Consider the following 24,923-nt stretch of genomic DNA (forward strand, 5'->3'; position numbering starts at 1 on the left):
TTATATGATTGGTTAAGGTTAGGTTTATAAAACAAAGAAGCAATATAGGGCATGTACAAAGGATAAAATATGGTTTTTACACAATGTTTCCTACTTTGTTATCAGTTCTGTCTGTTTATGTGAACAATGATAAAATGTATTCCCATTAAGCTTATTTTGTACTTCCCTTGTTTACTTCCTATGCAATTTTCATGTTAAAAGATTTTTAAAAGTACTTAAGTGCTTGCAATGAAGACTTTTGAAAAAGTAGTCATAGTTGTTCCCTCAATTTATAATATAAAAAAAATCTACTTAAAACATTTTAATTATTAAAACCAGTATCTGCAGACTTTTTTTTCCCTAACGGTATGATGATGTAAAACTCTGCTGCCATTAGGAGTTTTTTGCCATTAGGCAAAAGCAATATTTCATGAGAACTAAATTGCAAATTGGACTCAGTTTACCTGAAAAACTTTACCTTATTGACAGACTTTGTTTATAGACTGTCCTGTGTAGTTTTGCAGAAGGTATATTTTCCAGATCTTTGTGGATCAGTTGTGATTATACACCTCTGTCTTTATTCAGCTCTAGCACAAGCATCAAGGAGATGTCCTAATATGCATTAAATTACTCTATTGTAGGATTTATTTCTTCTAATGTTATTTTCCTGGAGAAGCAAGTCACAATTTAGTTCCTTTACATTTAAAAAGAGTGCTTAAGTAGGCTAATTTTTGTGAACATTCTGAATGTTCTGAAACATTTTGAAAAATTATCTGCAGATCTTGCAACTGATCTGAAAAGGTGTTTGTTCATTATAAATGAACTAATATTATTGTGGCTCATTCAGAAGTCATAAAAATTATTTGTAGCAGGAATGGGAAAATAATTAAGTTTTATCTACTGAAACTTGTTAATGCTTCAATTCATATCAGTACAGAACAAAATGCAACCTAATTATAAGCTTTTGAAGATTAATGAGTAGAGCTTAATCATTTATGGACATCTAAGGTGGGCAATCTTAAAGGACTGGATTTTCCACAGTTCTATGCTTATGGTTTTCTGAGCATCCTTTTTAAATGTTATCAAATTGGTCACTATCTTCTAGTTGCCATTTTAAAGTTTTGACTATTTTCTTAAGAATTAAAACATTGATTTTGTCACTAAACTTTAAAATGTGAGTGCTATGCAGTTTTTTCTTCACTCCAGTATGAAACTTACCTAAAAATCATCAACATTGAATTATGCAAGTCAGAATGTAGCTTGATTCCTGAAGTTTTAAGAGGTGCACATTTAGATTAATCTGATTCATTAACATTTTGTTAGCATAGGAGTTATAATTATTTTTAGATTAGCTTCTTTAGGTTTGCATTCTAGTAATAGACCCACACAAAGAAGGGGTTTGCAACTTGGAAATTGTTTCATGACAAAATGAGATTTTTACAATTTGAAGATGTGTGAAGACCTCCAGAAATTGCTTTGGAATGGGTACCAGCAATCCAGGGAAGCCACTCAAGGTATTGCGTTGTATTTGAGGTCCATAAGATAACACTAGAATGCTTTTATCTACAACCCTCTCCAGAATAGGGGCAGGGGATGAGAGGGGAAGGATGCTCTCCATGCTCTGGTTAGCAGAACTGAAATTGGATTTCATGAGCTTGAACAAAACACTGCTCAGGGAGAACAATGGACAAACAGATCTACACAGGCTTGAAGAGAGTTAGTTGTTAAGAGGGGGTGACTAATGTCAGTTAAGAAAGGAAATAGAAGAATCTGGAGAATTCTTATATACTTGAATTTGTACTTAGACCGGTAATGATAATTACATCATGTTGATTAAATCTCAGTTATATTTATGGAGAAAGGCTTTACTGAACAGTTTATCTTCAATTGCTAATGGTGCGGGGGAGAGAGGTAGAAGGAGATGATCATTGAGATTAAGGACTTGTTTTATCTTGGCCTACTTTTATTTTTTTCTCCTAAAAATGTACCTTGCCTGGTTGTTATGATAATGCTAAACTTAACAAGGAGTTTAAAACAAACAGCAACAAAACTCTTTTAAACGAATTCAAATCGAAAAGAGTAGAAGGAAAATTACATCATTTTCCCCCTTTTATCTCCTTAGTTTCATTTTACTATTTTCAGATTACCATATTGAGCTCATGTCTAGGTTCATATAAGAACAAACTTCCTGCATGCAATTTGAAATCTTGACTGGAGTGCAGGTGGTGGTGAACAAAATAACCAGTAACATCTGATTCACTCTTGGTAAAACATAGATTCAAATGCTGCAGCCTAACTAATTGTGGTGTTTTTACCCTGCAGAGCAGCTAAACTCTAGTACGGCTGCTCTCTCGCTCCCCTTCCTCAAAGAAAGGGGGAGAAGAGAGTATGATGGAAAGGAGAGAAAAAGAAAGGAGAAGGGGAATTTTTATTTAAAGGGAAAAGAAAGAGGAAGAAAACAAACAGAGGCTGCATGGAAGCAGGATAAAGCAATTATTCTCTAATTCCCATCAGTGAGTGATGCTCAGGCTCATCCTGGAAAGCAGGACCTCAGTACATACAGTGGTGATTTGGGAGGACAGACGTCTTCATTCAAAGACACCCCCCACCTACCACTTCCCCTTCCCCACCTTTTATTAGGTCCTATCACTAGTCACCAGAGAGTAGAGATGAACACTTGCAGAGGCTCCCCTGTGCCAGTGTTCCCCTTCAAAGTCCTGCGCAGACTCTGGATCCTGTATTTGTAAGATAAAGTGATTGACTTGTAGTCAAACTCAGATTCTTTAAATCCAATGTGCAAAGAAAGAACAGTCCTGTCGAGGCCTACTGTGGCTTGTAACTCCTACGTCAGTTGCAGGAGTAGAGCATGCTGTCCAACAAGAGCAGAGCGGTACACGCACTTCCCTCGACTGGCTAGCAGGGCTGTGCCTGACGCACCCCACGATACAGTTGGCATGAGGTTCACTTTTATTCAAATTGCTGCTCACCAGAACCCCCAGATCCCTTTCTGCAGGGCTGCTCTCCAGCCTCCTGTCTCCCAGTCTGTACAAATAGCTGGGGTTGTCCCGTACCATGTGCAGAATCCGGCACTTCCTATTGTTGAACTTCATGTGCTCAGTGATGGCGCAGTCTCTAATTTGTCCAGATCCCTCAGCAAGGCCTCCCTACCCTCCAGGGAGTCAGCAGCTCCTCCTGTTTCAGTGTTGTCTGTAGATTTACTTAGTATGCACTTTAGTCCTTTTTCCAGATCATTTATAAAAGCATGAAGAGAACTGGCCCTAAAACAGAGCCCCATGGAACCCCACTAAGTGACAGGTCAGCAGACTGACATAGCCCCCTTTGCTAGAATCCTCTGAGCCCAACGTGTCAGCCAGAGTGTTTTTTCAGTAACTCCCAGAATAATTTTCATAGTTTTACCAGGCACTGAAGTGAGACCAACAGGTGTGTGCTTACCAGGTCTGGAGCATGGGTTTGGGCAGCCTGCTCTAGGTAGCCTTGCTTGATCACGGAGGTTGGACTAGGTGACATTCAGAGGTCCCTTCCAACCTCAACCTGTCTGTTCTCTGTTTCTGGAAAATGCTTCTCACTTCTGAGGCAGCAGTGCACACAGCACCCTATGCTGATGTGCGCTCACAGAGTCCTCAAGGGCACTCAAGTGTTTGTTCACACAAGCAATTTATTGGCATCTGTGCACAGGTTGAAGCTCCCAGTGGAAATGGACTCTCTCCAAGAATCTGGGTGGTCACTACCTGGGTTCTAACAGCTGCTATATCTGCAGATATTTGAGGTGGAAGCTGTGGTGCCAGGCACGCCTTGCTGTGTACCCAGCAAACTGCATCTGCTCTTTGGCTGCACCATGCTGTTGGTGAAGCTGTCTGCACCTTACTTGATGCTTAGGAAGGTTTCTGAGTCATCTAGCTGCACCCCTAGTATCATTTCAATGGAGAGAGTGCTCTTGGAGGCACTGGTCAGCCTGAGCCTGCAGAAGCCAGCGGGAGGGCAGCACTCTCATGCGGCAGTGGTGTGACTGCAGCAGAAGCTCCCAGGCTGCCTTCACAGAAGTCTGGAACCAGCAGGTGGTTTCCTCCACATTTAGGTAGGAGCCAGTGCAGAGAGTGTGTAGGAGGCTGGGCTCTTGTTTTCTCCTCAGCTCGTCCTTGGGGTGGTAGAGGAAGTACAACATAACCCCCACCAGCCACTCCCTCACACAGGAGCACTCCAGCTCCATGTGAAGGCTGGGGTTCCTTGCTGGCATCTCCACCGTGGTGCCCAGCTCCGGGTGGAAGGCATGCCTGGGGGGAGGCCTCAGGGACACAAGCAGGTGATAGAGGATGTTGTCCTCCCAGGCACTCCAGCCTTCATAGAGACATCCCATGCCAATGGCTGGCTGTAACCATGGCTTGAAGGTGTTCCTGGAGAACCCTCGGCAGGCACCAAGAAGTTCATCCACCAGCTCCTCCACCACCTTGCACTTGTCAGCCATGTAGGGTGCCACCACTGGGTGTGATCAGACTAAACTCTGCCCACGTCCCAGGTGTCATTGGTATTGGTATTGGTGTTGTCTTCTACACCATCCTTCTCCTTCTTTTGTGTGGATCTGCCCTGCTTGCTGCTGCTGCCCAGCTCATGGCTCCTTTTCCTGAGCCACCAGCAGAGCCCAAAGAGCAGAACAAGGAGCCCAGCAAAGGCCCAGAGCTGCCATTGCTGCAAGGCAGTGAAGAGCAGAGCTCCTGGGGCCACCCCGCTCTGCTCTGGCTCCTCTCCTCCACCTTGTGCAGCGGCTGAGCCATGTCCTTAATCAGCTGCTCTGCACACTGCTGCATGCACTAGTGTGCATCCACATCCATGTGATCACCTGTGAGCTGTGGCTTCTGGATAATGCCCAGCACAGACAGGGCGAGGAAGATCAGCCAAGCCATGGCCTGCAGGAAGTGTGAGCTGCACTCACGGATAGCCCAGGCCACAGTGTGGTGGCCCTGCCTGCTGCTGGCCCTGATGACAGTCCTCCCATTGTGACTTGTCCTCTGTGCTGTCACAGGCCCCACAGCTATATCACAGCAATCCCCCTAGCCTCACCTCACACTTGCTCACATCACTTACAAACAAACTGAACCTCCTCTGATGCACTTTTTGCTAATATCTCAGGTCCTGTCGCTGTCCCCAGAGAGCAGAGCTCAGCGGCTGTCCCTCCACTCCCCTCCCCTCGTGGGGGAGCTGCATGCCACTATGAGGCCTGCCCTCAGCCTCCTCTGCTTTGGGCTGAAAAAAATAAGGGACCTCAGCCACTCCTCATATGTCTTGCCCTCTAGATCATTTGTCATCTTCGTAGCCCTCCTTTGGGAACTCTGATAGTTTTATGTCCTTCTTATACTGTGGTGTCCACAACTGCACACACTACTCGAGGGGAAGCCATGTCAGCACAGAGTTGTTGCAGAATTGATTTTACACAACTTAGCAGCAATTCAGGATTTATTTTATACTTTTATGGTAAATAACAAGCTTAGATTGCATGAGTTTTAATGGCACTCAATCAGCATTAAATCATCAACTTAACACAATGATTTCAACAGAATTTGTTACAGTATGAACAGTGACTTAGAGGTTTGAGAATGGCAAGGTTCACCACCGACTTTCTGCAGAGTCCTGGGAGGTTTTTAAATCAAGTCACGCATGCTTCCAAAATGCTCTGTAGAGTGAATTACTCACCCTACTCCCTCATCAGTGTTTGTATGTGGACAAGCTTTTTCCTTGAGGAGTCAGCCCTGAGGTGCACTTCCCCTCAGCGTACCCTGAGAGGCATTCCAGCTCAGGGAGATCAAGGGTGCAGCCCACTGGCGGTCTCTGGGGAGCTCAAGGGGCTCTTTGCTTAGGACCACTGTTTATAGGACTGCAAGATGATTGATTGTTAGTCAGTAGTTTTCCATCCTGGCCACGGTTCAGATAAGGCCATTTTGGTATCCTCCACCAACCCCACCATTCTACTGCCTTCCAGTACTTCCAGTTCTGGTACTCCCCAGGCTGGACTACGGTTCAGGCTGCAGGGCCGGAGATGCAATCAGGGAATGCCTGTTCATACTCGCCCATTACGCCCATTGACCAGTGCCAACAGAAGACTGATGTAACATTATTTAAGCTTGAACCATATCTGGGATTAGGAAAAAGCTACTCCATCACACAGATATCAGGCGTTACAGCCTGCTGTGAACCCAATAGAGCTCTAATAGGCTTTTCTCTGGACCATTAATATCTATTAACACCATTCTAATATTTTTACTTACTCTTGCAGTTATTTCTTGTATCTCTTAGCATAGCTAGTGCACAGTACTGCTCTTATACAACATACAGTTTGGGGAAATTGCTTTATAATAGGTTAGAAAGCTCAAATATTAAGTAGTCTTAAATATTAAATACTAAATATTTCTTTTAAAAATCTGTTTTGTTTCCAGGTACTTCAGACTTACTTCAAAGTATGTTGTGTATGAGTATACTGAATGCATGATATGTAGTATGTATAACGTGTTTACATTTCTACTGTTTGTTGTGTAAGAACAGTGTATAGTGTACATATATATTCTTGCACTTAATTTGGGTGAAAGGAAAACATTTCTAACTCTCTCTACATTCATAGGCAACTCCCATGCAGCCATTCTATATAAACAGTTTAGTTTGTGTGTAGTAAAGAATGAGTATTTCAGGTTTGGTTGCAGAACTAATGCACAGCTTGCCCTTTCTTTGAGAACTTGTCCTTGACTTAGATTGGCATGAGAAGTAAATAAGCTGTGGGAGAACACAGAACAGGAAAATGAAAAGAGAGTTCAGAGCTCTATCCTGTCTTTCTTAACCTCCTCAACTTTCAGACAAAAAGACAGAAAATCAAAATAATCACTAACTTTCATCTCAAGGCTACATGCATTTGAAAAGTTGCCTAGGTAGAAATTCTGTTACCAGATAGGCTTTCCTTTCCCGTCAGTAGGCTTGACAAAGGTTTTTTCCTGGAAGCATCTATTATTGTGTACTCTTATACACAAAACAAAAAACTGTGTTAAAAAAACAACCTTTAGGAGCCTGAGAATATTCCTGCATGGTTCCAGATTCTCCTTGATTGTGCATAGATTAGTCATAACTGTTCTAAGATCATTAATAACTTGTGTCCCAGTTCAACAGCAGCTGTCATCTTGTACGTTGAGGAAAGTGTGTTTTTCCTTTAAAATAATAATGGCATTTATGCTGGCAGTCATTCTTTGTAAATTCTTCTTGAAGAACACTGAAAAAGAAACCAGTAAATACAAAAAAATTCTAAGTAGAGTTGTTTAGTATAATAGCTAGTGATACTAAACCTATTACAGTAAATTTGAAAAAAAAAAAAAAACAGCAAGTGGCACATACATATCACATATAGGAAAAGAAAGGTAAAGGAAATCCTCTTTTTTATTTTTATTTTTTGTTTTATTTTGAAAATATTAGTAAGTATTATAGGGAAGAATTAAAAAAGGAAATTCTCTTCTGTATAGAGAATTTTCCGCTGAATGAAAGAAAAGTTAATATTTTCAGCAAGTACTTTCACTTGCTTAAGCAACCTGTAAACCTTTTCTCCAATTCAGGTTTCTAAGACTCCTTTTCTAAATTACAGATGTTGGTTTGTTTTTTTCAATATATAAAATTCTATTTGACCTTTTTTTTTTGAGATAACAAAAACAGGATTATTATTTTTTTCCTAGAATTTGCTAATGATTTATATTCCTATATAATATTTTAATAGATAGAACTTACAGTCTTTTAAAAAATATTTTTGGAAAAAAAACACCCTTTCTTTACCAGTTGGCAGAGTTCAAGTTCCTCTGTGAGAAAAGTTTATGGACTTTCCCTTGTGATTTTCATTCACTTTCAAATGCTTTTGGTTTTTGAGCTGTATTTATTTGTCTAATATCATTATGGTCTTTTCCATGAGTGAAAGTGTGTTGTTTTTTTTCTTTTCTTCCTGTACTTGCTATTCCTACCCTCTTCCATGTACATTCCTCATAATTAAAAGTTTTGTTCATTCTTTCAGAAGTTTTCTTCTCACCTGGTAAGTTTTCCAAGTGGTTTTCAAATAACTGTTTTGAAAATCAGTGATTAAGTGTCTTTCAATCAAAAGCTTAAGCAAATGAGGCTAGGCTGAAAAATAGATAGGTTTCTGACAACAGGGTGTAGAGTTAGTTGTGGCCTGTAAAATCTGTGGTTTGCTCTGTTGATTTCTGGTTACCTCTTCCTCCTGTAGGGCTTTGTTAGCTGCTCAGATCAGACATATAATGCAATTGAGTTTCTCAGCAGCATTGAGTTGATCTGTTCTAAGACTAAATGTGGATTAGTGGAAAGTTTGCATATCTATTTCTGAATCAGAAGAAAAGGTTCTCTTTCACCTTTACACTTTAATAGTAAAAGAGTATTTTAAAGTTTTGTTGTTGTTGTTTTTATGGACACAGTTTACCTTTTTTTGAATATTTTTGATGCAAAGAATCATTGTTTTAACTTTGAGAAATGTACTGGTATTCTACCTTGTGTAAGAAATATCTGACATTAAAATGACAATATAAAATATTACAATAATAACATAAACTGACTTATAATAACACGTATTAGGTAATGATGCTGTAAGGCTTACCTGATATACTGGCCCACTTTAATTGTTGACTTACCTTTAATGAGGAAATGTGCTATAGATGGATGCAGTGCCAAAGCCTGAAAACTCGTGCGTGTAAATGAACTAAGCATGCTTGTTTGCTTTCACCTAAGGTATTTCTAATCTTTCTTATTTTGTATGACATTCTGTACAATTCTGTATGACAGTACAATGGTATGACACTGCTCCAGGGGAGGTTCAGGCTGGATGCCAAGAAAAAGCTCTTCACCCAGAGGGTGGCTAGGGCCTAGAACAGGCTCCCCAGGACAGTGGTTGTGGCACTGGTCTGATTTTTGTGTGGTCCTGTGTGGAGCCAGGAGTTGGACTCAATGATCCTTGTGGGTCCCTTCCACCTCAGGATATTCTATGATTCCAGTACTATAGTCCTTGCTTTTTCATTTTCAATACTATAGCAAAGCCTTTGTGTTGCTGCTAGGAAAATAAAATGTATTTTTTTTTCTTCAGAGAGATGAGCTTGAACGTAGTTTAAACTTGCCAAGCTCATCTTATTCACCTTGAAGCCTGATTAATGCAAGAGCTCTAGCTATTGAGAAAAAAAAATGGTGGTCCAAATAGTATAAATTTGGCTTGCATTAGTCGTGAAATCCACTGAACTTGCTGTAACTTCCATTACATTTTCTGCAAGATACATTATTCAGAGATGAATCTAATCTATTTATTAATGTTCATATTCAGCAACTGAGACTATGCTCATCTTGGGCTCTATAGCAATACTCCTGTTACCTGAATCTCATGTTTTTGTGCTCTGCTCTACTTTCTTAATTTGAACTGATTTAAAGTCACACATGTATTTGTTAATTCATGACCCTCCAGTAATTTTTCCTTAAAAGCTCTCTAATGATGAGTAGTGCAACCTTTTGAAACTTTCCTAGACATCACCAAAAAGATTCAGCATTTTCTCATTGCACTACAGTACCATTTTTTCAAGACCATTAGCTAACAGAAATTTCTGGAAAAGTCCAGTTCTATTGCACATCATTTGGCCAGCTTTTTGTTAGTGGTTTTCGCCACATCGATTTAAAATTAATTTCTCTGTTGAATACTTGTAAAAGTGTGGGGAAATTTGGTAGTATGCTTCAAAGACGACAAAGTTGAGTTAAATGTGGTTGGTTGTTCTAAAGTTCCCTCTACCCCCTCCTCCTGTCTGGCTGTCAGCAGAGTGGTCGGTGGGTGATTCATTTCTGTTTGTCCTTATTTTCTGCTGTGATACAGTCATTAACAGAATGGTGACCAACCCAAGCACCATCAGTATTTGAAAGAAAAGCTTATAACATAATCACTATTAACATAAACAAACAATCAAAGTCAACTGACAAGTCCTGCAACAGTACCATCAAGGGGAAGGATCTGTAGCTGTCTGTAGTGTCTCAGTATATTATACTGATTTTAATCTTCCCATGCCGTTTTTTCATATATATATATGTATTACATTCATTATCTACCTGTGTCTGCTGATCTGGTTTCAGACCTCAACTACAAAGAAATGAAAACTATCAGTGTGCCCAAACTGTGCATAAACATTATGTCAATAGGTGTAATATTGAAGTTTTGATGTTTGTGTGAAATAGATATTAGCAAAAAATGTTTTCCCTTTCTAGTCTACTCACTATTTAATCACTATTTGTGTGAAACATTTGAATTTAACAGCCAATAACATGTGCGGTCAGGTGTTTTGTAATCTGTTAATCTCCACCTAATGTTTCACGTAATATCCCTTAGCTATGTTAACTAGCAGACCCTGTAGTAGTCAGAAGTCTGACATTGCCAGGTAATATTCAGCACCTCTAAGAATTTGCAGTAGTTAAATGGTGAGGTTTAGCATGAAAGATGAGTTTGCCTGCACTATAGGTTGGGATGGCAGCTTCTACAATTAACCTTTGAACCTAGTGTCCAAAAGTGCACAAAAGTTTCTTCAACAATTTTTGATAAAGCCAATGCAGAAGTACCTGCAGTGCTGTGATTAATCTGAGAGTGATGTGCTGAATCCTTTACCTGCAGTCTTGTATTCGTAAATGTCTGAATGTTCCTGACCTGCCAGAAGTCAACTATCAATGAACTGTTAAAAGATCCTATGGCCGGTTCCTGAAAGTACACTCACATCTGAGTCTTTGACTTCTGTCTGTTGTACTCTTCATGGAACTTAATGCACTGCTGTTACAAACTGTAATCCCTGCAGCAGGATTCTTGAGTATTGTCTTCCTGTAAGGAATGCTAAAACACGTATAGTAATTCTGGTAAAATGTCTCTGGCATAAAATGCTTCCTTTAGAGATGACTTTAAGGTTGTGTTTTGGTTTAGTAATTAAAGAACAAAAGAATTAAAAATATATCAAATTATCCCACAAGGAGTAGGAGATCAAATTTAAGATGTTATGAAAAATATATATCAGAGCATACATATGCATCTTCTCTCTTCTGTGTGTTAAGTAAAAGAATTGTGATCAATACCTAGGCAATCAAATTGTCTGGTTTTAAAACACTGGTAGTTTTTTGTTTGTTTTTTTGTCTTCATCTGTCATTCTTACGGTAATTGCTACAAAGCCAAGACAGGCTAAATTCTGGCCACTTAAAGTGTTTCCTTCCAAGCCATTATCTGATCTGAAAACAATTTGAATTCTCTCTGTTCGGTAAAAGCAATACAAGAAATCTTGCTGAAAGGGCATTAGGAAAGATTTCAATAATGGGTTTATGCTTAAAAAGAGTGTTTCAATGCTACAAAATATCTGGAAAAAGAGGCCACACAGAAGAAAACATTTGAAATATGTCCTACATTTTGACTATATGATGCTTACTATAAAAACTGTACTTTTTTTCTTTTTTTTTTTTTTATAGCACTAATGCAGAGGTGTGCTCTGTATCTCATTTGGGGACTGCTGACTCAGTTAACAAGCAGTTGAGGCATTTACGGTTAATGTCTAAAGTAATGAGTGCTACACACCTTCATGGGTTTGAGTGTTTAAAAGGCACATTTTCAACTCAGTCAAAAGTCTAAAATAATTAAATGCTGCTAAATTTCTACTTACTTGAGCTTTTAAAAGTATGTGATGATTCGAAGTGAACTTGTATAAACAATAGTTCTTTACTGTAATTTACATAATGTGAGGTAGATAGGTTCTTTGTAATTCTTTCTTGGAAGTGAGTGCTGTTGTGTTTAGTAATGTAATTCAGTTTGTCTAGCAAGTAACATAAGTAAGCATCAGTGGACTTGGAACTCTACAAAGCACTGTAGTGAAAGACAGCACCAGCTAACTGACTAAAAACACACCAAGAAAATAATGAGACAAAGGATTTTGTTCATTTTTTTGTTTGTTTGTTCTTATAAAACGAACAGAAGGGTCTGGTTTGATCTCTTGTTGGCACACAAGCTTTTAAAGAGTGAAATACATTCATGGGGAAAATGCATACAAATAAAAATGTACAAATAAGCTACTACTAAATTTTAGCACTAGATGATTACATGGAAAGAAAGCAAAGATATACAGCTGATAAAATGGAAAATGAATATCATGACTTTTATCCCTTGGGTTAAAGAGTTTCTGAAAGATGAGACTTAAAGCTCTAATTTTAGGTTTAATAATCTGGTAAATTTTGATGAGGAGCTATAATATTATAGCTCTACTAATGTACTTGATCATTTTGTTTATTTTTAAATTATTTCCTTCCTATTTCATCCTCCTTGATAACTTGAGGCTTGATTTTCAAAATCACTCATACTTGGTTTTCCGTGTAATTTGAGGTCACTGTTATTAATAGAGGGCATGCAAGTAGCCAGTTAATTATGGAAATCATAATGGTGGTTAAGTAATATTTTCATTATGTTATTAGCTGTCACATGCTGCATTTTTCACATACTGTATTACTGAATAGTGACTGTACTATACTACTATAGAAGAAGTGTCATACGTTTCCTTTTTCTTTCTTTCTGATAACTTTTTTTTCTTAATATACTTACTTAAATGTATTTAACAGCAGGGTAAAGTTCATATGCTTGCGATTTTGTAAATACTTTTTTTTTTCTTCTGGAGCACTGAAAACAGATTAAATTAAAACAACAGAAATAATATATAAAACTAATACATAAATAGAAATAATAAAGAAATAACAATAATGAAAATATAATATTAAACATAGGAACATGGATGTAAATGTAGTGATCTCTGATGCATCAGACTGTCTAAAAAATTATAGCTAAAATTTAGAGGTCAAATTCTGCTTAGAAGTAGCTAATCCCCTTCTCCACAAGAATAGAATGTATGTGTCAAATTTTAATAATGTTGTTTGAATGCAGGAACACTGCTAGTATACCCTACTTATAGTGTACCAAAGGAACCATATGAAACGACAAAAATAGCCTTTAGAATTCATATTACAGGTTCCTAATCAGACTTCAGGTATATTTGAAATGGAAATTGACATGCTTTTCTTCTCAATTGTCAAAGTCCTCATTAAAACTGAGATCGCAAGTTACACATGAAAGATGGATTTCGGCCTTTTGAGAATGAAAAGGTGATGTTGGAGTCTGCATGTAAATTATATTATTTGCATTTGCCTTTATTACAAGGACGTTGAAATAATACATGTATAAAATACACATTTATTGTTCAGAATTTTCGATTTTTGTTGTAATAAATAACAAGTATCCAAATGTTCTGCATTTTTACCTCACTCTTCCCAACTAATCTTCTGCTACCCCTGTGCACATTTGTATCTTTCAAGGTCCATTAGAGAAGCCATTTCCTCTAGCAGGGAAGAAAAAAGGCATCTGACAGGTACCCAGTTCAATAAGAATTTAACTTAAGAAACGTTAAAGACCATCTAGTTCCAACCCTCTTGCTGTGGGCAGGGATGCCACCCACTGGATCATGTTGCCCAGGGCCTCATCCAGCCTGGCCTTGAGCACCTCTGGGGATGGGGTATCCACAGCTTCTCTGGGCTATCTGTGACAGTGCCTTACCACCCTCTGAGTGAAGAATTTCCTCCTAACATCTAATCTAAATCTCCCCTCTTCTGGTTTAAAAGCCTTCCCCCTTGTCCTGTTGCTGTCAGTCTATGTAAAAAGTCATTCTCCATCTTTTTACAAGCTTTAAATACTTAAAGGCCACAAAGAGGTCTCCCTGGAGCCTCCTCTTCTCCAGGTTAAACAGCGTTCTCAATCTGTCTTCATAGGAGAGGTGCTCTAGCCCTCTGATTACCTTCATGGCCTTCCTCTGGACCCACTCTAAGAGGTCCACATCTTTCTTGTGCAGGGGGCCATAACCTGGATGCAGTACTCCAGGTGGGGCCTCACAAGGTCCAAGCAGAGGGACACAATCCCCTCCTTCTCCCTACTGGCCACTCCTCTGTTGATGCAGCCCAGGATGCTGTTGGCCTTCTGGGCTGCAAATGTGCATTGCTTGCTCATGTCATGCTTTTTGTCTACCAGAACCCCCAAATCCTTCTGTGCAGGGCTGCTCTAAATGAGTTCTTCTCCCAGTCTGTACTCATGTGTGGGATTGCCCCGGCCCAGGTGCAGCACCTTGCACTTAGATTTGTTGAACCTCATTCGGTTCACACAGGCCCACTTTTCTAGCTTGTCCAGATCCGTTTGAGTGACACTCCTTCATTCTTCTGTATCAACGGTACTGCTCAACTTAGTTTCACCTGAAAACTTGCTGAGGGTGCACTTGATGCCACTGTCTATGTCGTTGATAAAGATATTAAACAGTATGGGTCCCAGGACAGATCCCCGAGGGACACCACTCGTCACCAGCCTCCACCTGGACATAGGGCTGTTGACTGTAACTCTCTGTGTGTGATTATCCATCCAATTCGCTATCCACCAAATAGTCTACCCATCAAATCCATGTTTCTCCAATTTAAAGATAAGGATGTCATGCAGGACCATGTTATAGGCCTTACAGAATTCCAGGTAGATGACATTGGTCAGTCTTCCCTTTTTGACTGATGCAGTCACTCCATCATAGAAGGCCACCAGATTGGTCAGGCACTATTTGCCCTTGGTGAAGCTGTGCTGGCTGTCTCAGATCACCTCCTTATCTTGCATGTGCCTTGTTATTACTTCCAGGAGGATCTGTTCCATGATCTTGCCAGGTGCAGAGGTGAGGCTCACTGGTTTGTAGTTCCCCGGGTCCTCCTTTCTACCCTATTTAAAAATGGGAGTGATGTTTCTCTTTTTCTCCAGGAACTTCACCTGACTGCAAAGGCTTTTCAACTATGACAGAGAGAAGCTTGGCAACTCCAGCAGCCAATTCCTTCAGGACCTTGGGATTCATGCCATCAGGCTCCATAGACTTGTACTGGTTCAGTGTCATCATATGGTCTCAAACTTGCTTTTTTGTTGTATACCCAAACAAATTTAGAAGTTTAAGCATGTTCAAAACCATTAAAATGCATGTAAAATAGGCTTGGAGTGTTTGAAAGACGTTTTGCTTTGGTATCAAATGGAGTATAAAGTAGGCAAATTTGTTTGCTAAAAATCACTGAATCATAGAATGGCTTGGGTTGGAACGGACCTCAAAGATCACTTAGTTCCAACCTCCCTGACATAGGCAAGGATGCCACCCACTATATCAGATTGCTCAGGGCCTCATCTAACCTGGTCTTGAACACCTCCAGAGATGGGGCCTCCACAACTTCCCTGGGCAACCTGTAGTAGTGCCTCACCACCAGAATGTATTTATAAAATACAATAAATAATATAAAATTATATTATTTATATGGTTTTCATCTTTTGAATAAAAAGGAAAGCAAAAATTAAATGACTGCTCAGACATGCAGTTATCTGTGCACATTCCGGATTGATTTGGTTTTGAATATCTAGAAGAATGGAGCCTCTCTGGACAACCAGTTCCAGAGTTAAACTACTTGCACAGTTAAAGACTGGTTTCTTATGTTTAAGAGGAATGTCCCCTTTGTGTTTGTCCCCTTTGCCTCTATTTTTGTCATCTTTCTCAATGAGAAAAGTTTGTCTCCATCTTGTTCAAGCCTTCCCATCAGATATTTATGTAGATTGACAGTACCCCCCTGAGCTGCTCTATGCTGAAGTGTCCTGGCTCTGTCAGCTTCTCCTCTTATGACAGATGCTCAAGGCCCTTAATCATCTTTATGGTCCTTTGCTGGACTTACTCCAATGTTTCTGATTGTTTATTTTTTAAACATGGAGCGCAGCACTAGACTCAGATGTATTTTACTTGGGCTGAGTAGAGGGGAAGAATCATGTCCCTTTACCTGCTGGCAACTCTCCACGCAGCCCAGGAGTGTGTTGGTCTTCTTTCTTGCAAAGGTACTTTGGTGATTCATGGTTGATGGAGTGTCCAGCACAATGCTTTCTCTGCAGAGCTGTTGTGCAAGGCCCGAGAAGCTGCTTTCCAGCCACCTGACCTGACTCTACTGGTAGATTGAGTTACACCTCCTCAAGGGCAAGACATGGCATTTCCCTGTGTTGAACATGCTGAGATTCCTGTTGGATCATTTCTCCAGTCTGTCAAGGTCCCTTTGATTAGCAGTGCAGCCTTGTGGCATGTCAACAGCTCCTCTCCATTTATTTTTTTTTTCACGTGGACTTGCTGATGGCACACTCTGTCCCATCATCTAGGTCATTAATGAAGATGCCAAGCAGTATTGGCCTTGCTATTGATCTTGTGGGTACCTTCTAGGGAGTGGATAGACTTTGTGCCAGATGATACCCTGAGCCCAGCAGCTCAGCCAATTTTCCATCGACCTCACTGTCCAGTTATTTATCCCATCAGTCTATCTGAGGATATTAAGTGTTCAAAATGTTCAGAATGTTTAAGTGTAATTAATTTATTTTCATTAATCTGGGCTGACTTCTCATCCTTCATTTTTGGAAACAGGTGCCAGGATTACTTTCCCAATCATCTTCTCAGGGGTTGAGATGAAGCTGACTGGCCTGTATTTTCCAGTATGGTCATCCTGGCTCTTCTTGGAGATAAAGGTGACTTTTGCTTTCTTCCAGTTCTCAAGCTCACCTCTCTTTATTACCAAAGACCTTCCAAGGTAATCAAGTGCGTTCTCTCAGTGACACTGGCCAGCTCCTTCAGCACTTGTCGGAGCATCCTGACACACCATAAGGTCCTGTGTATGTCTGTGGACCTCGTTTATGTCCAGTCTGTTCAAATGTTCTTTAACCTGTCCCCTATCTTCAACCTGTGGTAGGTCTTCCTTGCACTCGTGTGTCAGGGACCTTGAATTCCTGGGCACAAATCTTACAAGGCAAAGAAGTCTTGGCCTTGTAGCAAGGCCTTGGACTTTTGGACTTTTCATGTCCTTCATCACCAGGTCCCCTACCCGATTCAGCAGTGGGCCCACATTTCCCATGGTCTTTTCCTTCTTTTTTCTTTTTTCTTTTTTTTTTTTTTTTTTTTTTTGGCTGCTCACGTATCTGTAAATGCCCTTTAAATGCCCTTTCTGTGTTTTTGGTTTTGTTTTTGTTTGGTCTTCACATCTCTTGCCAGATGCAATTGCAGGTGGACTTTGACTTCATCCCTACACTCTAAAGCCATGTCACTATTTTCCTCTCAGGTTTCTCATCTGAGGAATCTCTTGGACCTCTCTTCTTACTAGGGCTGTATCCCATTGAATTCTTCTCCAGCTTTGTTTTTCCAGATAGGAGATTATTTCTTATCCATCCATTTTTCAGCCAGAGTTTTTGTGCGTCTTTCAAAGCTGTTACTTTTGTATAAAAAAGGATTATTTCAAAATTTACAAAGCCACAATCATATCCTTCCCTTCAATCTTTGCTTCCTTTTAAAACCTGCCAATATTCTGATACAGCCTGATATATACAGTTGACTCGACTCCTGTGCAATGTTGGTTAGTGTTAGTGTTTTCTTGTGCTGTTATTTTCTGCCAATGAAGAATTTTCTTGCTACTCTTTGGCAATAAATTGGAGATACAAAAGAACCTTTTGAGTTTAACATGTACTGGCAGGATAAATGGGAAAAGAATACTTGCAAGGACCAGTTCAATGGAATACTTTCTAAAATAGGAGATAATCAAAGTACCTGTGTTTCAGGCAATTCATTATAGCATGCCTACATAAACATGCATTCTTTAAAGAGGTAAGGAAAACCTGCATAATTTTAGTATATATTGCTTTTCCAGTAAGGGTTTGTCTTAATATGAATTACGAAAACACTGAAGGGATGATAATGGAAGAAAATGGAAAGAAAATAAAAAGTTGGACTTGAATCTACTCAGTTACTGTAACTGGCCCAGCACATTAACTTCTTTATTTAAGTTGATAGTCTTTCTATGTGTCACTTATTATTTCACAAACAACTGCTAAGCCTTTACATAAAGTCATTACACAATTTTTTTTTGTGTGTGTGTTTTTGAAGGGTTAACTGAAGGTATAATTACCCTGGCCAATAGCAAATTATTTCTTATCTGCTTGGGTACTGCAGGCTCTTTAGGCATGCTTTCAGTGATGTATGCATGCTGTCTTCTCTTCTGAGTATAGATATCCCTAATTAGGTTACCTGCTGTTTATACTTATTAAAATTTGGGACTTGTCCACATGATTCTATGCACTGATGTATTGGTGATTCCTGAGCTCCCTCCAGGGAGCTGATATATCTACAGGGTTCAGTATGGTGCCCTGCAGAGATACCAACTTTGGTTCCAAAATAGTATAATCAAGTCTTTAGGAGGCAGAGATCGAGCTATAAGTCCCTCTGAGGAACGCTTTCCTGGTTCCAGTTTTACAGCTGGTTTGGAGAATGCTGGTTTGAAGTCAAAAAAAAGATGAATGATTGGCTAGGTTTGCAGATGGTGGTCAGTGGTGGTTTCCTTTCCAGTTTAGTTTATCTATTTTATATTTCTAATAAATGTCCAAAATCAGTAGAATTATAAATTTTGACATGTAACTTGACATATGAGTAACTGGAATGCAAACTTACTGTAGACTTGGAAGTACTGGCCCCAGCTTGGTCAGTGGCAAAAAGTAAGTATAAACCCATTCAGTAGATGGGTCATTAGTGTCTGAAGGAAAAAGATACAATCTAAATTCTAGTGAGTATGCCACTGTAGTCAAGGAAAAAGACAATTTTATTAATACCCAGCCAGAATTGGATTTGTTTATTTTTTTCAGTCTGGAAAAGCAGTGGATGACTAACTGTCTCAATACTCTGTTGCATGTGTTAGGGAAGTAGAATGGCATACTGTTCTGCAACAGTGTAAAATAGAAGATGTTGTATCGTAGGTGGAAGAAATCCATCTTTTACCAAAGAAAGCAGAAGCTACTTTTGGTTCAGTAGTATTAGTACTAGTACTCAAGCTAAGAGGTCTTTTATAGTTGAGTGTAAGAGCTGTTTCAGATATGAAGAAAAAACAACAGTAACACCGCTTTTGATTTGCTTCCTGTCTGTATTTCTGGACTGAAAACCAGAAATGGTTCTGGAGCTGACAATTTAGATTAGACAAGGAAGCAAGGAGAGAGGGGAAGGATAAGCAGGAAAAGATAGAGAAGACCAGACTGAAATAATATAAGTACAGTATGTTTGTGTTTATTTCTGAACAGAGTTACTGAATTCTTATATGGTTTGTTACACATTCAGAAAAATACTGTCCAGAACATGAAAAATTAACCTAATATGGATATTTTTTATGACAGAAAACCTAAAGGTAAATGGAATTCTGAGATGAGATGCTTTCAAAACAAAAAAGTCCCATCCCTCAAAAGGTGTTTTTGTTTTTTTTTCTTTGGGGTTCTCCTTCACCATTTTATTTGCAGATGTAATTGTGTAACTGAACTATGACATTTAGTATACAAAAAAATAAATTTATTTACATGCTTTCTACATGTACATTTACAGAACTCACTTTTATTCCACACTCAGCTGCATGCATTTCAATACTGAATGCTCAGGCCTGCACTTCGTCAAAGGTCAAAAGTCAGTGAAAAATTTAAGGAATAAAAATGCAGGATTCATTAAATGCAATTGCTATTATTAAGGGAGAATATATTCACAAAGTAAACTTTACATCTTTAAAATTGCTCTAAAACTCCCTCCACTGTAGCTTCCCCGTTTATATTTCCCATATTACTTATCTTCTGGTAAGTATCAATTTTATATCTCTTAAGATCCTTCACCATTGAGCGGGTCCAAAGAAGGGCGACGAAGCTGGTGAGGGGCCTGGAGAGCAAGTCCTATGAGGAGCGGCTGAAGGAGCTGGGCTTGTTCAGCCTAGAGAAGAGGAGGCTCAGGGGTGACCTTATTGCTCTGTATAAGTACATTAAAGGAGGCTGTAGAGAGGTGGGGGTTGGCCTGTTCTCCCATGTGCCTGGTGACAGGACGAGGGGGAATGGGCTAAAGTTACGCCAGGGGAGTTTTAGGTTAGATGTTAGGAAGAATTTCTTTACTGAAAGGGTTGTTAGGCACTGGAACGGGCTGCCCAGGGAGGTGGTGGAGTCACCATCCCTGGAAGTCTTCAAAAGACGTTTAGATGTAGAGCTTAGGGATATGGTTTAGTGGGGACTGTTAGTGTTAGGTTAGAGGTTGGACTCGATGATCTTGAGGTCTCTTCCAACCTAGAAATTCTGTGATTCTGTGATTCTGTGATAACAAAGGAAACAAACAAAGAAACTTACATGTTTTAGTAATTTTTTAATATTTCTGCATGAAATCCCACCCTAAAGTAATATTGCCCTTAGTTATCTGAAATTTATTTGCATTTTCCCTGTTTTTTTCATTCCTTGCTCATTGTTGCTTAGAGTTTTAGGAGGTCTAACAACTTAATAAAACCAGTATATTGAGATTCAGCTGGTGATTGAAGTGATATAATGATAAAATTCATATATTATTGTATTACGTATACAAGCAGGATTAGAATTATTTTGTGAACTTGCTTGTGTTACTTGACATAGGAAAAGAAGATACAGTTCTACAGGAAGGATGAAAGTAGTTAATGCCATTATTGTCTTTGTCTACTAAGATTTTTTGTTTCCCCCAAATTTTTATACAGTACTTAAAATATGAGACAGGTTCTTCTTTAATATGCTAGGCTGTTTGCTAACATTGAATAAATGTGTTACTCTTGGAAATTGACGTATTTGTAAATGTTTAACTTTTTTTCTTTTTTTTTTTTTTTCTCATCACCTCTAATTTTCATCTTCCTTTTCCTCCTTTACTTCTCAATAGCCCCAACCCCCAAAATTCTGGCTGACCACTAGAGAACAATTTGGTAAAGCAGTTTGCGTCTCTGGGTAGTAATAGAAACAACAAGAAAAATACTGCCAGTTTTTATCTTGACCATTACCTTGTCATTGCCCTGTGAATGAACTGTGTGAGGAACTGAACGGTGATTTAAACTCAAAGTTGTTCTCGAGAGCAATCTCATAACAGCTGGGTGGTTAGGTAAAAACCTATACCTCAGGATGGATTCATAGCTTACTTAAAGGTGGGTAGAATTTGGACGTTTTTTTCACCAGTGTAGAATTTTTATGTTGATTGTGGTGCTTCTTGCTAACTCCTCCTTCCTAACTCTGTGTATATCCAGTCCAGTATCAACCTGTGTGCAACGACTTTTTATAGATATTTTATGATGTTCAATTTGAAGAAGATAGAAATTCTTCCTAAACATATTTTGAATATAAAATCTGTTATAGTTCTGTTACTATAATATAGCTTGCATATCTTAAAATACAGTGTTTTATTAGAAAATGTCATACAGAAAATTTTCTATGATTTACGTATCTTACTATGGCATCACAAGCACATTTTTATTAGAAAAAATGTGTTGTGGGTTAACCCTGGTAGACAGCTATGCTCCAGTCCTCTTTCTTTCCCCCATCAGAATTGGGGAAGGTTGGAAAACCTTGTAGGTTTTGATACAGACGGTTTAAGCAAGGCAAGGCAAAGAGGTCAGGGGTCACTTATCCCCTGTGTCCTCTCCCAAAGTCTTATGCATCCTTCAGCCTGCTTGCTAGCAGAAAAGTTTGAGAAACAGAAAAGATTACACAGAAACTCTGTATAATCAATGCTCAGGAACAGCTGAAACGTTGGTGTGTTATCAGCACTCTTTTAATCAGAAGTCAAAAACATATCACCACACAAGCTACAATAAAACTAACTCCATCTCAATCAAAACCCAGCAGAAATTGTCACAAAAGTAAAAGACTTCTTGAAAATAAGAATGTCTTGTTGGGATGGTGGTACCTTGAAACTTGAAAAAAATAATTAAAAAAAAAATCATAGAATTCTCACATAAGAACAGCCTTAAATTGACTGTTCCTGGAATACTGAAGAACAAGATAAAGATATTTCCCTGCAATTCTTTTTTTTTTTTTTGGACATGAATTCAGTTTTGAGTCATAGATTTTCTTGCTAGTGTGGTGAAATAATTTTAACTACCAGAAACCACTGGACATGAGAGAATAATTGTTTTGTTTTTTTTTTTTTTTTTCCTAGAAAAAAGAAAACAAAAGATTGTTTTCAGTAGGAGTTCTGCCGAGTGTTAGTGTTCAAATCCTTTAGATTTTTTTTTTTTCTTGTGCAGTTAATGATCTGTTGGATAATGGCATTGCCACTTATTCTCTTTGGAAAATTGGCAAATTCACCCATTTCTGGAATATACTTTCTTTTTTCCTCTCCTATCTTTTTTTATTCCCTTACTGGCTCTGACACCATAAGTCTTAGAACAAGGTACTTATAGTGGTTTCAGTAATTGTATATGTGTACCTTTTAAAAAGGTTCTTTCTATAAAACCTAAATTAATGTCAGCTCCATAGCATGTCTTTTTCCCTGCTCTCATGAAGGTTATTACAAGTATTTGTTAAATAAATAAATAAATAAATTTTCTTCTGACACCATAGGAAGGGTGTCAGCTAGTTTGAATGGTAATAACTTTGTTTTTGTTTTACTTTTAATTACTAACTTTAGTAATTAAATTACTAACTTTAAAGTACAGCTTTAGTTGCACAATGGTTTTAACTGTAGCATGAAAAAACTCACATTTAATCTAAAAGATTAGCTTTCTTCCACAGAATTGTGGTTTAACCAGGCTTCCAGCCAAACAGTTATTTTAGGCTTATACAATTTATATGTCCACAGTCTCCAAAGAGATGTCATTAAAGTCTGGTAATTGTTAATCTTTTGAAAAGGACATGAAAAGTTATAAATAAATACTTTAATATTAATTTTTGAGGAACAGCCTCAGGGATTTGTTTGTGTGAGTTTCATTAATGGGATTTGCACAATGAAAAATCCCTGTGTACTACATTGTAAATGTCTTTTGGTATGTGTTTTCCATTTAATTTGTAAGTACCATTCCTTACTATAAGCTAGATAATGAAAAGAAAAAAACAAACAAACAAAAAAAAAAAACACTTAGAAGATAGCATTATTTGCAATTGTATGCGGTGCATAGGTTGCAAATTCAGAGTCATATTGTAGTGTCACAGGTCAATCAGATGTTCAGGTGGGGGAGAACAAACAGTAAATAAACAAACAGAAGTCATGTCAGAACAGATGGTGCTTCCACAAGTGTTGGCTGTCATAGCGAAGGTCCTACAGAAACAGCATGCCCTTGGCCTGTAGCCATCGAGAGTTTTCCCTAGTGGTTATATCAGGCATCCAAGGTTACTTTCAAGAGCAGCTGTTTTGCACAGATTGTGGCAGATTTGATATCTGTCTGACAGTTCCAGGAGAAATCCTATAAAAGCAGTTGAGAAGCCAGGCTGCTCCAGGAGAGTCACAAGCAAAACATACTGTGTGGTCCAGAACCCATCACCGCGAGTTAAAAGTTGTTACCGGCTGATTCCTTAACCACTTCTTTCCTCTTCTGTCCTTTTAGGTAGAGGTGCTCTTGTATTGAAGCAACACCTGTCAGGAGTGCAGATGTAGGTCATGTATGATTTCATGTTTGTTCCTAATGTAAATCTCTACAGATTAACTGCTAGTAGAAGGGAAAAAATAATTAAAATATATATATATATGAAATGCTTCCCTCAGAAAATTGTGCAAGTGTACAGCATTCAAAATCACTAGTTTCTAGTTTCTCTTCTTTCTGCTCAATTCTAATTTCATTTTGATGAACCAAAGATACATACATAAAATGCAACACCAGATCCAAAACCGTGCCTAAGAAAATTTAGTATAAGACCACTTGAGTCTTTTTTTTTTTTTTTTTTAAGGTGATTTACATTGGAATCTTCACTTAACCCAGGATATAGACTGGATAGGTTTTACCTTACCATCCTCTTCAGTTGAGACTGTAGTGTTGTACATGCACAGAAAGTGTTCTAAGTGGTACAGGTGTAGGTGCGTGTTTTAGAACAGCCATTAAATTGAATCTGTTCTAGAACACAACAGCAGTTTGGGGAAAAAGAAGATAACCTGTTCACTTGTATATGCCAATACAATGCAAAATCATTTGTAGTTTATATTACTTTCAAATTGCATTTACAGCTAGGTATCAACCATCCTCATTGACTTCTCTGGTTTATTAGTAGATAGCTTGTGTCTAAGGTGTGAACCTCAGTGCTACATAAATAAAACTTCATTCCAATTAATTCTGAAGTACTTTCATTCTGAAAACATCTGTTCTTCTGCAACTATGACTTCTGTTTTGCTTTTATTTCATCATTCTGGGGGGTGCAATTTTTAGATTATAAAGGCAGCTGTCTGCAATACTTATTGTTGTACAGGCAAGCTTACAGTTTGGATGTATGTTGCTTGTCTTACCAGATCCACATTATATTAGTTTGGGGAGATTTTGCAATTCAATTAGTATATGCTGTTTACTAGTTCTGCCACTAAGATTTGAAAGTAGCTTCTGATTTGTAGCTGTTTTAGGTTATGTGCATCTAGGCAGTTCATGGTTTACTTCCAATATTCCTTTCTTTTATAAAACAAAGTGAATCAATAACCACTAAAAGTAAATTAGCGTTTCTAAAATAAGTCTTTTCAGGTTAGAACATATTAGTGGACATTTGAAAATACAGCATATTCTAAATAGGATTATTGTTCTTTTATCAGCTTCTGAATTACTAAGCAGTTTCTATATTATATGTTTTAGAATGGAGATAAAGCTTTTAAGGACGAAAACTAGAGAAGTAACTTCAATGTTTATTGAAAAGGGACAATCAAGATAATTGTCACAATTGAAAAGTTGCACCTGCTTCCTTTTTTTATTTCTCCTATTCCTCTACTGTATCTTTCTGTTGCTTTAATTCTCTGAAAGAGCTCATGAAACTTTTTAGAGTTCATAATTTCTTTCATTTCTCAGATCTCTGTATTTTGCTA

At 38.4% G+C, this 24,923-nt stretch overlaps 2 protein-coding genes across 5 annotated transcripts in view; one reads left to right on the top strand and one right to left on the bottom strand.

Annotated features, from left to right (window-relative positions):
* The window catches only part of NCAM2 (neural cell adhesion molecule 2), a 291,019-nt gene that overhangs the window by 54,760 nt on the left and 211,336 nt on the right, over positions 1–24,923 (top strand). The window lies entirely within an intron of this gene.
* LOC140001403 (inositol 1,4,5-trisphosphate receptor-interacting protein-like 1) lies at positions 3,367–14,969 on the bottom strand. The gene is given in 4 exon segments (XM_072033034.1): positions 3,367–3,969; positions 3,971–4,486; positions 4,528–4,748; positions 14,849–14,969. Coding segments are annotated over 4 exon segments (966 nt in total). The 3' UTR covers positions 3,367–3,861.

Source organism: Anas platyrhynchos, chromosome 1, assembly GCF_047663525.1.
Source record: "Anas platyrhynchos isolate ZD024472 breed Pekin duck chromosome 1, IASCAAS_PekinDuck_T2T, whole genome shotgun sequence".
In the NCBI taxonomy this organism is placed as follows: Eukaryota; Metazoa; Chordata; class Aves; order Anseriformes; family Anatidae; genus Anas; species Anas platyrhynchos.